This window comes from Gouania willdenowi, unplaced genomic scaffold (genome assembly GCF_900634775.1).
Source record: "Gouania willdenowi unplaced genomic scaffold, fGouWil2.1 scaffold_119_arrow_ctg1, whole genome shotgun sequence".
NCBI classification, from domain to species: Eukaryota; Metazoa; Chordata; class Actinopteri; order Blenniiformes; family Gobiesocidae; genus Gouania; species Gouania willdenowi.
The window spans coordinates 844,420-857,506 of record NW_021144867.1 but is presented as its reverse complement, the minus strand read 5'-3'; the positions used below and the strand labels follow the sequence as shown (position 1 = coordinate 857,506).

The 13,087-nt window shown below is 37.6% G+C and overlaps 2 protein-coding genes across 2 annotated transcripts; one reads left to right on the top strand and one right to left on the bottom strand.

Moving 5' to 3' along the window:
• The first annotated feature begins 203 nt into the window (after nt 1–203).
• On the top strand, nt 204–8,937 carry LOC114458459 (methyltransferase-like protein 17, mitochondrial). Its single transcript, XM_028440829.1, has 14 exons — nt 204–436; nt 1,625–1,766; nt 1,850–1,999; nt 2,087–2,174; nt 2,296–2,377; nt 2,981–3,054; nt 3,134–3,228; nt 3,316–3,386; nt 4,543–4,650; nt 5,303–5,371; nt 5,460–5,510; nt 5,620–5,712; nt 6,890–7,092; nt 8,801–8,937. The coding sequence occupies exons 1-14, from the start codon at nt 368–370 to the stop codon at nt 8,916–8,918; spliced, it is 1,413 nt and encodes a 470-aa protein (XP_028296630.1). The 5' UTR covers nt 204–367; the 3' UTR covers nt 8,919–8,937.
• LOC114458460 (epimerase family protein SDR39U1-like) lies at nt 8,703–13,072 on the bottom strand. Its single transcript, XM_028440830.1, has 6 exons — nt 12,937–13,072; nt 11,787–11,893; nt 11,526–11,608; nt 11,319–11,440; nt 10,251–10,403; nt 8,703–9,498 (listed from the first exon to the last, which is right to left on the bottom strand). The coding sequence occupies exons 1-6, from the start codon at nt 12,950–12,952 to the stop codon at nt 9,071–9,073; spliced, it is 909 nt and encodes a 302-aa protein (XP_028296631.1). The 5' UTR covers nt 12,953–13,072; the 3' UTR covers nt 8,703–9,070.
• Between the last annotated feature and the right edge of the window lie 15 nt (nt 13,073–13,087).

The following is a 13,087-nucleotide window of genomic DNA, read 5'->3' as shown; positions in this document are numbered from 1 at the left end:
TATTTTTATCCAAACAGAATACAAGTAATATTAATAAAAACTGCATTGACTAAATTATAAAACACATTTGAGCAGTTGTAGATTTTTGTACAAGAAAAGTAGCCATTCAGCACTCGTCAAATAACATTAGCTTTGAAATATATATATATATATATATTTTATCTCAGCACGGCGGAAGTAGAAAAAAGCTAAGCGGAAGTAGCATACATTAATTTTTCGGTAGCGCGGAAGCTCATTACTGATCTCAGACCGTGACACCGGTCGGAAATATTTTCTTGATGGACCGTCGTCGCTCAAACGTGGGTCCGGTGCTGTTGAAGCGTTGAAGTGACCTTAAAACTGATTGTAAACGCTGTGTTGTGATATAATGGCATCGCGGAGCTACAAAGTTTGTGTGGTGTGTTTGAGGACGGCTGTGTCTCGGACCGTATGCAGGGTGAGTGTTGGAGGATGTCATTGAACGCATCATTTTGAACCGTGGAGGTCAGGCACAAGAACGAGCATTTAACATCAGACGGATGTAGATTGACTGATAGTTTGAATTAATGATTTTATATTTTATTTGGAATTAAAGGTCCCCTGTGGATTTACGTCTTGGGTGTTTTGAAAGTTGTGAATTGAATGTCAACAGTTTTCCAATGAGTAATATAGTAATACGTGTAAAGTGTTCAGTTAGGTTCGTCTGCATTGAATAAATCTCAGCCTCTTGATTTTTTTATTGTCATAATTTTACAAATCAGCTAAACGCCCTCTTTAGCCTCCTGATGCTAATTTTTTTTTTTTTTTTTTAAATTAGAAAATAGAAAAAGGACAGTCATGTGGATGCAAATTGCACATTGAATGATAGTACTAAAACAAACATGTTAACTATAGTGCAAGGCTGTAAAATATTCTAAAACTAAAATAAAAAAAAGATGATAAAATACATAAGAAAAAGTGGGTAAAAAGAAACAAAGCATATTCGTTACAACAATGGGGAAAAAACACTCACAGACAAAAGAGAATAGCATCATTTATAATGTAAACAAACAAGGGTATTACAATATATTGTATTCAAAAACAAGCAAACAATCTTCAGCTTGGGCAGTGTTGAGCTTTTTCAATATTTTTAATAACAAAGAAAGTTTGTTTTTAAGGCAGGCCATGAGTGCTGTCAGATGTTACTACATGCACGTTACTTCCTGTTTTACTTTTGAAATAAGGTTTTTTTTTTTTTTTTTTAACTCACCAAATAACTACAAAGTGCCACAGGTAAAAATCACTTCATGTAATTTAAGCCTCACTATGAGCCATTTAAATGTCGTTATTCTAGTTAATAGATAGACATGTTACTGCACCACTGCTTATTAGTGAGGTGTTGGGAAATCTCACTTACAAATAGATATAGATATATTTCACAATATTAAAGTGCTCCTGACTGACACTTTAAGGCCCATGGAGCAAGGTTTGTAGTGGTTATATTGTTATTCATTATGGACCATTGGCAGAATTGTCCCATTTCAGTAAGCTTTTTAATTCTGTGTGTTTTGCCACAGAGTGATGTGTGACTATCAGCACCCCTGTGTCTCTATCATTTATTTATTAGAGCAGTAATCTATGTAATCTTATGCTCTCATCATGACAGGGTGTGAGCACAGCGGCAAGTCCACAGACTTCAGTGGACATCCTGAAAGGAAAACCGCACAGGAAGCACGACGGTGTGATCAACCTGAAAACTCTGCGACTTCCTGAGGAGCTTCAGAATGCTGCTCGGTCCATTATTTACAGTGGGAATCAAATGGGATTTGGTCACATGCCGTGTAATAAGCTCAGTGGAGCTTTTTACTGATTTCTGTCTGTCCTCATGTAGGTTCTCAGGTGAAGCAGCTCTCGGATCACACCAAGAAACTCACCAATTATCTGTGGAGCAGGAAACGACTGGTGGACAATCAGACGTTGAGGCAAAAAGCTGTGAGCTTAGAGAAAGAAATGTGGGAGAAAGCCATGCAGACACGAACAGGTGAGCGACTTCCATGATCCTAATGTGCTCAAGAAAGATTGCATTGCTTCCTGGTTATTATGATTATATAATGTATTTTCTTTACAGACATAGATGACCAAGCAATGTCAGATCACATCAGGAGAAAAGTCTTAACAGAACTTAAAAGGACAACATATCACTGGACTCCTCTTAGGTAATTCAATATGTTACTGTAGAGACAATGAAGTTACACATTTTTAACATGCACTAAATTGTCTTTAGGTAATTCAGGTTGTGCAGTAACATTTGAGAGGAGGGCTTTGACTTTGTTGCAGGTATGATGAGGAGCTGGGTGTGGTATACATGGCATCCCGACTCGCTGGAGGCTATGCAGCGGTGAAGAGATCTCTAAACGAGGTAATCTACGAGTTAATATGAAGGTTTAGGGGTCCTGAATTGTGTGTAAACGTCACCTCACTTGCTAATAAGCCGTACAAACCCCAGGGAATCAGGAGTGCGCGGCTGCTACACGTTGCAATGCGCCCTCAATCCATTTACGCGTTTCCCTCTATTGAATATGTATAGTAGGCGGAGCTCACAAGGGAAGCAAAAAAATGGGAAGAGGACATGCAAGTAAATTAATGCAGTGGGCGCAATGCAATTAATTAAATCTGGAATCCATGGTTACGGAAAAGCCCATTTATCTTTTATTGTGCAAACATTTTTTTTACACTTTAAATGTGATTTATCATTAGTAACTTGTATTGATCTACTTTTAAAAGAGCTGTAGATGTTATTTAGGAGCTGCGATTTTCTGCTACTTGAACTATGAGTCCGCATGTCAGCACATAACTACTGTATATACAGTTGCATCTCCTGGAATTAGGTTGATTGCTGGGCTATTACATATGGCTACAGTTACAAAGTCTATCCAACCTTTTTTTTTTTTAGAAAATGTGAAAAAAAAATGATTTAATTTTAAAAAAGACATTAATTTGTTTTGTAATTTTATTATTTCAGATAAAGAAGAGGGATCCTACGTTTGCTCCTCAGACTCTCCTGGACTTTGGTTCCGGTCTGGGAACAGTGGCGTGGTCAGTGTGCAACATTAGGCTTCAGCAGAGTTTAGTTTAGTTTAAAGAACCATGAACTGAGCTCTTTTTCCTCCCACAGGGCCTCTCACTCATACTGGGGTGACTCTTTGAAGGAGATGGTGTGTGTGGACAGCTCGGGCCCCATGAACATTTTAGCTGAGCGGCTTCTCAAAGGCACGCACACCTGCATTCCTCTTTATACATGTAACGGTATTAGGTACAAATGTAAATTAGTGTGTGTTTTTTACATTTGAATTACAGGTGATGATGAAAAAGCCGAACCTCACATCAAACATGTTTATTTCAGACATTTTCTCCCCGTCTCACCAAAGGTATGATACACTATTTGTATTGACTGTTCAAACTGCTGAGCTTTTATAGTCACACAATGTAAAGCTGACATGTGTATCTGGAAACTTCAGGGCCACATGTAGCCTTCAGTTTAATTTTGTGTGGCCCCTAAACAAACAAAATGACACAAAAAAACCCTACAAAATGACATACAAATTGCAAGAAAGGACGAAAACATTACAAAAAATTAAACAATAGGACAACAAAACAACTACAAATATACACAAAAATAAAAACAGATTAATAAACAAAGTGAAAACAAAAATTACTCCAAGAAAAAACATTTTTCAGAAATGTTCAAAATGTCAACAAAAATTTACAAAGCGACATCAAAATTGCCCAAAATCACACCAAATATGCTGGAAACGACCCAAAAAAATGCTCACAATGATTTCAATAACACACAATTTCAAACAAAAGGACAGAAATTTACACAGAAATACTTACAAAATGGCAAAAAAAAAAAACTGCACAAAAGGACAACAAAACAACTGCAAATGTACACAATAATAACAGATCATCAAAATTGGAACAGAAATCACTCCAAGAAAAAAGATTTAAAAAAATATACAAAATAGCAACAACAATATTCAAAGTGACATAAAAAATGTACAAAATGATTCCAAAAACAACTAAAAAAATGCACACATCAACTCCAACAACACAAAGCCAATGAAACACACAAAATGAGAGAAAAATATACAAAACGTCAAGAAAAACACATTAAATCCTTCTTTTTTCCCCTTGTACAAATGCTCGGTTCAGTCATTATTCTAAATGCTGAGATAATATTGTGATATTGTGGCCCTTGGATCAGGCAATCACATTTTTGTGACCCTCACTGTGATTAAAAGTTATTACCTGATGTAAAAAATGTAAAATTATTCTTAAATCAAAGTCAGAATTACAAGGTTTGATAAAAGCTTTTAATGTCTGGCTTTTTACTAGTGGTATTGTAAATTATAATTAATACAAAGACTCTTTATTCAATCGTTCTTGGTTCACTAGTTTTGCACGAGTCAAATTAATCTTTATTTATTTAATTTAAAAACATATATAAAATGATGTCTAAACTTGAGGTTCACATATAATCGTATTTACTTCTTAATGAACTGTGGTTTAAACGTTTTCTTACAGGTCCAGTTTGACTTGGTGGTTGCAGCCTTTACGCTGTCGGAGCTTCAAGGTGTTAAAGATAGAGAGGACGCAGTGTTCACTCTGTGGAGGAAGACCAGTTCCTATCTGGTTGGTTTAAACAGCTCCGTCCGTCTGTGCGTCCGTTTGTCCGAGTTAAAGGGGACAGATTTTCTCAGAAACTGTTTAAGATACAATAACCAAATTTGGTGTGTGGCTTCAGGGTACCAATACCTTGATGGAGTTCGAAAATGAGCAGGGAGCAATTATTTTTTCCAGCATTTTTGCCCTTGTTCCATTTTTCTTTACTCTGTTCCAGGTATCTTCAAAGGGGACAGCTTTTCTTAGAAATGGTTTAGGATATGATGACCAAATTTGGTGTGTGGCTTCAATGTATCAATACCTTTATGGAGTTCGAAATTGAGAAGTCCGCAAAAAAAATTCCGGAGTTGTTGCCCTTGTGTAATTTTTTTGGACTCTGTTCGAGGTATCTTCAAAGGGGACAGCTTTTTTTTTTTTAGAAATCGTTCAAGATAGGTAGTAATTTCATATTCTGATGTGATAATATTTTCTTATGTATACTTCTAAGTTTAGATTTAGGACATTTAGGAAAAGGTTGTGAATTATAATAACCAATTTGGCGGGGGATGTTGATGACTGTCCTCTTGTTAATGATGATGTTTACATAGTTTAGAGTAAAATGTAGTCGATAGTTTGTAATTTTAGGAATTTCTAATGAGAAGCCTTACGTCATGTTTTCAAGGTGTTGATAGAGAACGGGACAATGGAGGGTCATCAGATGTTAATGGAAGCCAGGGATACTTTATTAAAGGTATTTATAAACACTTTTTTCCTTCTTTTGTGTTCTTGAGCATTTGTTTTGAGATTTTCTGTTCCAAGCTAAACATATTTTTCTTTAGAAACGAGAAGCGATGGTCCACGACCCGAGACCTGCATCGGTATTTGCCCCAGTATGTACCAGTACCTTTCCCTCCTGGTTAAAGTTCCAACACAAAAAGTCTGATACATGCAGTGTTACAGTTGTGCTGAAGACTATTCATGACTGTTTTTTATCCTCAGTGTTCACATGAACTCAAGTGTCCTAAACTGGCCCAGAGGCCCTTCCTACCCTGTAACTTCCAGCAGCCGTACCACCCCCTGCATTTGCCTGGGGTGAGAAAGATCTTAAATTTATGATTGTGTTCATATACCGTACTAAAAACACTTTTTTTGTTTATTCATTTTTTTTTACAGTAGGCTTGCAAATGGTTGGAAAATCTCTGTTAATTTTTCACACTAAGGTCGGGAATTATAGGATTTTTCAAAAATATAAACTTTCAATTGGAATTATTTAATGGAATTAAATGGAAATGTTGAGTATTTTTAAAGAACTGTATCATATCCAAACATAATTCAAAATAATACGAGTAATAAACAAAACATTTTGAACTAGGGTTGCATAATTCCTGGAATTTTCAAAGTTGGAATGAATGGAACATTTTCAAAATCTAGTTGGGAAAATATATTTAAGAATCATCTAAATGTATTTATTTTATTTAAACCAGGGGTTCTGAACTAGTTTCACCCTGGGACACACATTTTGCCGCTGTCATTAAACTGTGATTCACGGGAAACTTTTTTTTTTTTTTTTAGAATTAATTCAACCAAATGTAGTTTTAAAAAATAGCATATAACGTATATAATCTTTTTGAAAACATAAATCTATATATTTCTCTGTGCAACATGCATTTCACACTGTCTGTCAAAAGAAAAGTTTCTTTCAAAATAAAAGACAAGTCCAACATGAGAGACATTAAGTATATATTTATTTTTGACCTGCTGTCCTCGACCCACCCAGTACAGGTCTGCGACCAACTTTTAGGTTCCGACCCACCAGTTGAGAATAGCTGATTTAAGCATTACTTAGAATTTCCAGTTAATTCTAGTAGATTCCAATGAGAATGTAATATTTTTGAGTATTCCCAAAAATTTCCGATCTTAAGTTCCTGTAGAAATTTACCGGAAAGTGTTTTCACCTTTGCAATGCAGTGATTAGTATATTTTGTACAAGGTGAAACCTATGTCAAGTTTTTCTTCTATAGGTATTTATATAATTAGTTATCTAATTATTATTATTATTATAGACACACTGTAGTATATGAAGATTTGGGTTTATTTCCCAATTTCCACTTCATAATTGGTTTTTGTCTCAACTGTTGGTGAACTTATAACACTAAAGATTCATTTTCTAGCTTTATTAGTTTTTTTTTGTTGTAGGTGTAGCTGCTTTCAACAAGATTTAAACTCGACGAACTTGACCTCACTTACCGTTGTTTTGTTTTTTTCCCAGCGCAACGAGCGTCAGACAGAGAAGTTTAGCTACCTGATAATGAAGCGTTCAGAGCCAGTGGAGGCGGAGGCTGAGACTGAGGGGGTGGAATGGGCCAGAGTGGTCGCTCCCGTACTGCGCAGAACACGGCACGTCCACTGTCGGATGTGTTGCCCCGACGGACAGCTTCAAAATATGGTGGTAACCGCAGGGAAACATGGCAGGTGAGCCTCAATGTCATCAACTGGTCAATTTCACTATTTTTTCCTAAAAAAAAATTCCTCAAATTGTTCTAAATCAGACATAGGCAACAGGTGGCTGATTGTGTGGCCCTCTAAGTAAATCAATAAAAATGACTCAATAAAACCTACAAAATTACAGAAATATACACAGAAGGACAAGAGAAAACTGTATAAAAACAAAGATAACAGAGACACAAAATTAGCCAAAAAAACCAGAAAAAACGACAATAACAGAAATTTCCAAAATATAAATGATACAGACAAATAATAGAATAATATATAAAACATCAGAAAAACACAAAAATTTAGTAAATAACAAAAATGCAGACTAATATATAAAAACAACAGAAATACACACAGTTAACAAGAAATTGCACAAGAGGACTAGAAATACCAGAAAAAGTTACAAAAGTATTCCAAAAGCACACGAGTAAAAAAAAAATACCAAAAGTATGTAAAATCACAAATAACAACACAAAAATGACTCTAAAAACAAACAGAACAACAATAAAAACCTTTGTTCCATTAATGTTCAGATTGGTCATTTTTCTAAATGCTGACACGGACATTTATAACGTGGCGCTTGGATCACACGATCAGTCGGTCAAGCTCCAGTCCTGAAGTTTGCGGACGACACGACCATCATCGGACTCATCTCTGATGGGGACGAGTCCGCCTACAGGTGGGAGAAAGACCGGCTGGTGTCGTGGTGCAGTCAGAACAACCTGGAGCTCAACAATCTAAAGACGGTGGAGATGATAGCAGAGTTCAGGAAGAACTCAGCCCTCCTCACCCCCTCACTCTGGGAGACTCTGCAGTGAGCGCTGTGGAGTCCTTCTTCTTCCTGGGGACCTTCACCCAGGAACGTTCAGCTCCCTCATCAAAAAACCTCAGCAGAAGATGTACTTCCTGGGGCAGCTAATGAAGTTCAGTCTGCCAACAAAGATGATGGTGAACTTCAACAGCTCCATCCTCTGCTCCTCCATCACCATCTGGTACGCTGCAGCTATGGCCAAGGACAAGGTCAGACTGCAAGGTATCATCCACTCTGCAGAGAAGGTCGTCGGCTACAATCTGCCCTCCCTCCAGGACCCTGAGGCATGCAGGAAAGATTGTGGCTGACCCCTCCCACCCCAGAGACAAACTGTTTCAAACTTTCCCCTCTGGTAGGTTTCAGTCCATGGGGACCAGAACCTCCAGACACAAAAACTTTCCCTCTGCCACCTGCCTCATGAACACAGCCCTAGTCCCCCACTGACCCCTCCCCCATCACCAACTCCATAAAAACAATATTACCTGTTGCACTTGTATATAATGTATATATTTAACATCTATCCTTAATTCATCCCTTATCCTTGACTTTTATCATTATTATCGTCTCTGGTTTGTTTTTGCAAAAAAAAATCTTGTCTGATAAAAAGAACTCTGATGTAAAAGGAACATCAACATGACGTGTATAGTGACAGAGAAATGTAGAATAAATTAATAAAACCTGTTGACACTAAACTTACATTTTGACTGAAATCAAAACAAAATAACTTTTTTTAATTATTGGCACATAATATTTGAAGTCAGCTTGTGTTATTGGTTGGTTTACAGTCCTTTGTGATACACATTTAGAGATTTGATATAAGATTGAAGGGTGGTTATTACAAACTTTAACCTGTTTTTTTTTTTTTTATTCCATCAGAGATGTGTACCGCTGTGCTCGGAACAGTGATTGGGGAGATCAAGTGCCAATCATTCAGAGAATCGAAGAAGATGAGAACGAAGAAGATGAGATTCAGAAAGATGGAGATGCAGAATAAACAAGCGTACATCAGATAATATTTGAACCTTGTTTTTCTGTTGTAGACACTCGGAGAACAAAACAACGCTAAGGTTTTACAAACTGATTTTCCAAAAACCATCAGAATCAGAGTGTTATGATTTACAGTTTGTCCTTTACATTTAAACACATCTAACTCCCAGCAATCTGCTTCAGCGCTGAGGACAAATCTGGGTATTTGTACTGGAACCCAGAGTCTAAAGTCCTCTTTGGTAGAACTTTCTGGCCCTGGGTGAGGACCACGGCCCTCTCACTGCCCATCAGGGCGTTCATGACAAAACCAGGCACAGGAAAGATAGTAGGTCGTCGAAGAACCCGGCCCAGTTCTTTAGTGAACTCGTAGTTGGTGTTGAGTGACGGGGCAACACCGTTGATCACTTGTGGTGAAGGGGACACGGCGTCGGTGCTGGGCTCCAGGGCCTGGGCAATGATCACAGCCAGGTCTGAAACGTGGATCCAGGGGAACGGCTGCTGACCAGAGCCCAACGTACCGCCAAGGCCGAGCCAGAACGGAAGAAGCATTTGTTTCATCGCACCGCCATCACGACCCAGCACAGCACCTGGAGCAGAGAGAGGGAAGTTCAATGTTACAGAACAATGAATGAAGCGACCAACAAAGAAATAGGGTCATTTCACAAATGAAAATATCTACCAATTGTTCCTTAATAATTCAATTGGCACACTGTAAATTCTTAGTTTAATCTGATGAATACTTTTTGAGATAAGGCCAATTTAGTGTCAATTTTCGTGCATCCTTATTTTTCTTCCATTTTCAGCTTCCAATATCTCAGGAACTTTATCACATAGGAAACTGAAATGTGATATAGTAATATAGCTCCACCTACTCTCTCAGAATATACAAAAAGACCTGCTATATATCCTATCAGGTTGATATACTAGCTACTCAAAAACTGGTAGAAAAAAAGGTTTGTCTGGGTTACAGGCTCAAACATGTTTGGGTCTTCAGTAAACAACTTATCATATGCCTCAGCTCCCTGTGATTCTATCAGCTTTGAGCTATGAACATAGACTGTTCACATCACTAATGATTAGTCACATACAGTATATGCAATGGTTCTTGGGTGACAGTCTTCTGAAATCCGAAAAAGTATTTGCTATTTTCATTGGACCATAACATGCATGTGGGAATGTAAGAAAAAAATCAAATCTCTGTTTTAATTTATAGTATAAAGGTTATTCTTTCTTGGGATATAAAACAATTTATCTTTATGTGACTTCTTTATTTCAATAATAATTATAAGTTATAAAAATGAAGAAGTTGCATAAAGTAAAATTATGACCCAATACTTACCTGGTCGAACAATGACCTGTTTGGTGGTTTGTGCCACATTCCCAGTAAGAAGAGCTGCAGCCTCCCACTCTTTGATGAGTTTAGAGAGAAGGTCGAATGGTGTCCACTCGCTGTCTTCTGTGTACTGATCCGTCAGACTTGGTTTGTAGCAAGCTGCACGAACAAAAGAAAAGCAAGACATTTCCAACCGTACGTGTCTGAGTCTAACCCCCAATTTCCACTGGATGCGTAACAGCAACGGAGCTGATACGTTTCCATTAGTGTTGTGCCGATCTGGATACTGGTATTGGGAGGGGCCCCGATACGTTTTTATGTTACTGAAAAACAAACGTTTCTACAGACGTGAGAAAATTTTGACAATTTCAAGGACCTGATTTTCGGCGAGAAAAAAGTAATTCTTTTCTTTTCGGCATCGGCCGTTACTAAACAACTGGGTAACGATATTGGCATCGAGACAAATGTAATATGCGGCCCATCACAAGACCTCCGCAACAGATACGCAGACCTTCTACGGAAAGATTAGCCCGTGAAGGACAGGAAGTAGTGCACAGACAGAATAAAATATCTAGTTTATTTTCAAAATAAAATAATCTGTGTTGAAGGCGGATTGTATTTCCATCCATTTTCCGACCTGCTTGCTCCTTTTTAGGTTCGCGGGGTTCTGCTGGTGCCTATCTCCAGCTTTCTTTAGGCGCTAGGTGGGGGTGGATCGTATTTCACATATATATATATATATTAGCCTTATCCATGGTTGAATCACATTCATCTCCACAAAAGCAGAAGATCTACTGGGCAGGACCGAGTCGATTTCCTTCTACTTCTCTCCAAGGACACAATGAACCGTTTGTACGGCTTTGGGGTTCTCTTTGTATTTATTATAACTTGCTATATTGTGCAATTGCCAATTATGTGTGACTTAGGGAGATCTCCTGAGTCCTTGCCGCAACAGTTAAGCATCACAGAAGGAGGCGGTGGGGATTGACAGACAGCGGATTTCCGCAGTGGCGACGTTAAGGCGCAGTTGCGTATTCAGTGGAAATCTGGCGTAACAGCACAGCTGACGCTCACCAACGCCAGAAACCAGCACCCAGGAGTGGGGAGGACTGGAAGACGCAGCAATGGCTTGAGACAAAGCTTTTGTAGTGTCGATGCGACTGGAGAAAAGATCCTTTTTGTAGCTTTCGTTCCACCTAAAACGTAAAATGTTTAAAGCCTTTCAACTTTGACAGATGTGCATTTGCGGTGCAAAGTAATGGATATACTGTTAGAACTCACCATCGAAGTGGATTCATGAGATTCTCTCCTGCCAAATTAACAGCACCATCACATGGTGGCAGTCCCTGAGACTCCAAATCACCCTGCAGGAGCACAAAGACCAAATATGGAATCTATTCTACCTCTAGAGTCAGATCCATTCTGATAAGTTGTGTTGGGCATTACCACTGTTGATCATTGTCAGGTTGTGGTGAAATAAAGACTTGTTGTAAACCTACTTTGATCTTTGATACTTAGCTGTAAACGTGCATTAACTCATACCCATGTTATCCTGCCAGGACCAGCCTTACGAGAAATCACTGTGACATCGTGTCCTTTGTCCCTGAGCACGCGGATGAGCTCTCGCCCAACAAAGCCAGATCCTCCTCCTAAAAAAAAAAAAAAATACAGGAAAATGTCATATTCTATTTTAACATTAGATATGAACTCTAAAAATGAAATTAAAAAATCATGTAAAAATAAGCACTTTTGTTTCATGCTTGTATTTTTGTGAGGCTTCACATATATAATAATAATACACTTTATTTATAGAGCGCTATTAAAAACACATGTTACAAAGTGCGTTCCAAAGGCAGCTATACACTAAAATATTATTCGTACATAATATTTGGAACAGCCTCTTTACTGATCCAAGAATAACATTGACCAAGTAGCAAAGATCAAACTTAGTTTACAAGTCTTTGATTAGAAATATGCTATAATAGCTACCACACAAAGCTACAGTAGCATTAACTGGAAAAGAAGCTTCTATATCTTAGACTTAAGCAATTATAAATCAGAATCAGAATTCCTTTATTAATTCCAGGGGGAAATTGCTTTTGTTACAGCCACAGAAAAAAAATCACAAATAAAAGAATAAAAACGTTTAACAAAGACGAAAGAAAGAATAAATGTATAATTAAGTAAAAGACTGTTAATAATAGGGATCAGACACACACACATTACAGTAGTAAAAAAATTAAGTAAGCTAGATACAGGATAGATAAAGTTACAATAACATTATACACGTCACAAAATCCTTGATTCTACTTTAATAGTAATAGCAATCATACAAAGGTTATATGTTAACTAACTTATAGATTATCAAGCAAATATAGGATGAATCAATGATATTGTATTTCTAACCCTTGTAATTATGCAATGCGCATGCGCAATGTTCTTACGGACTTACAAAACAGGGCAAGAATAGAGCTTCATGAATGCACAAAAAAAGACACAATAAAAGTTCATTGTTAAACATGAGCAACAGCAGACACTCTACGTGTTGACTGATTGTGTTTAAATGCACGATGCATTAAGTCCTGGAATGTTAACGTAGCCACAACAGTACATTTGCAATGTGTCACACTGACCTTTACGTTACAACTACACAACCATTGAAAGCAAAGCAGGGAAAAAAACACACACTTACCTATTAAGACTTTCATTGTTCTGAATTCACAGTTCGACTTTCGGCAAATTATTCAAAATCATAAACGAAAGACACACACGTCTCCTCTTGGTTTGAGTGTGTCAATTTAGCGTAACATGTATTTTGACCTTCCTTGTGTTCCGTACTGAAA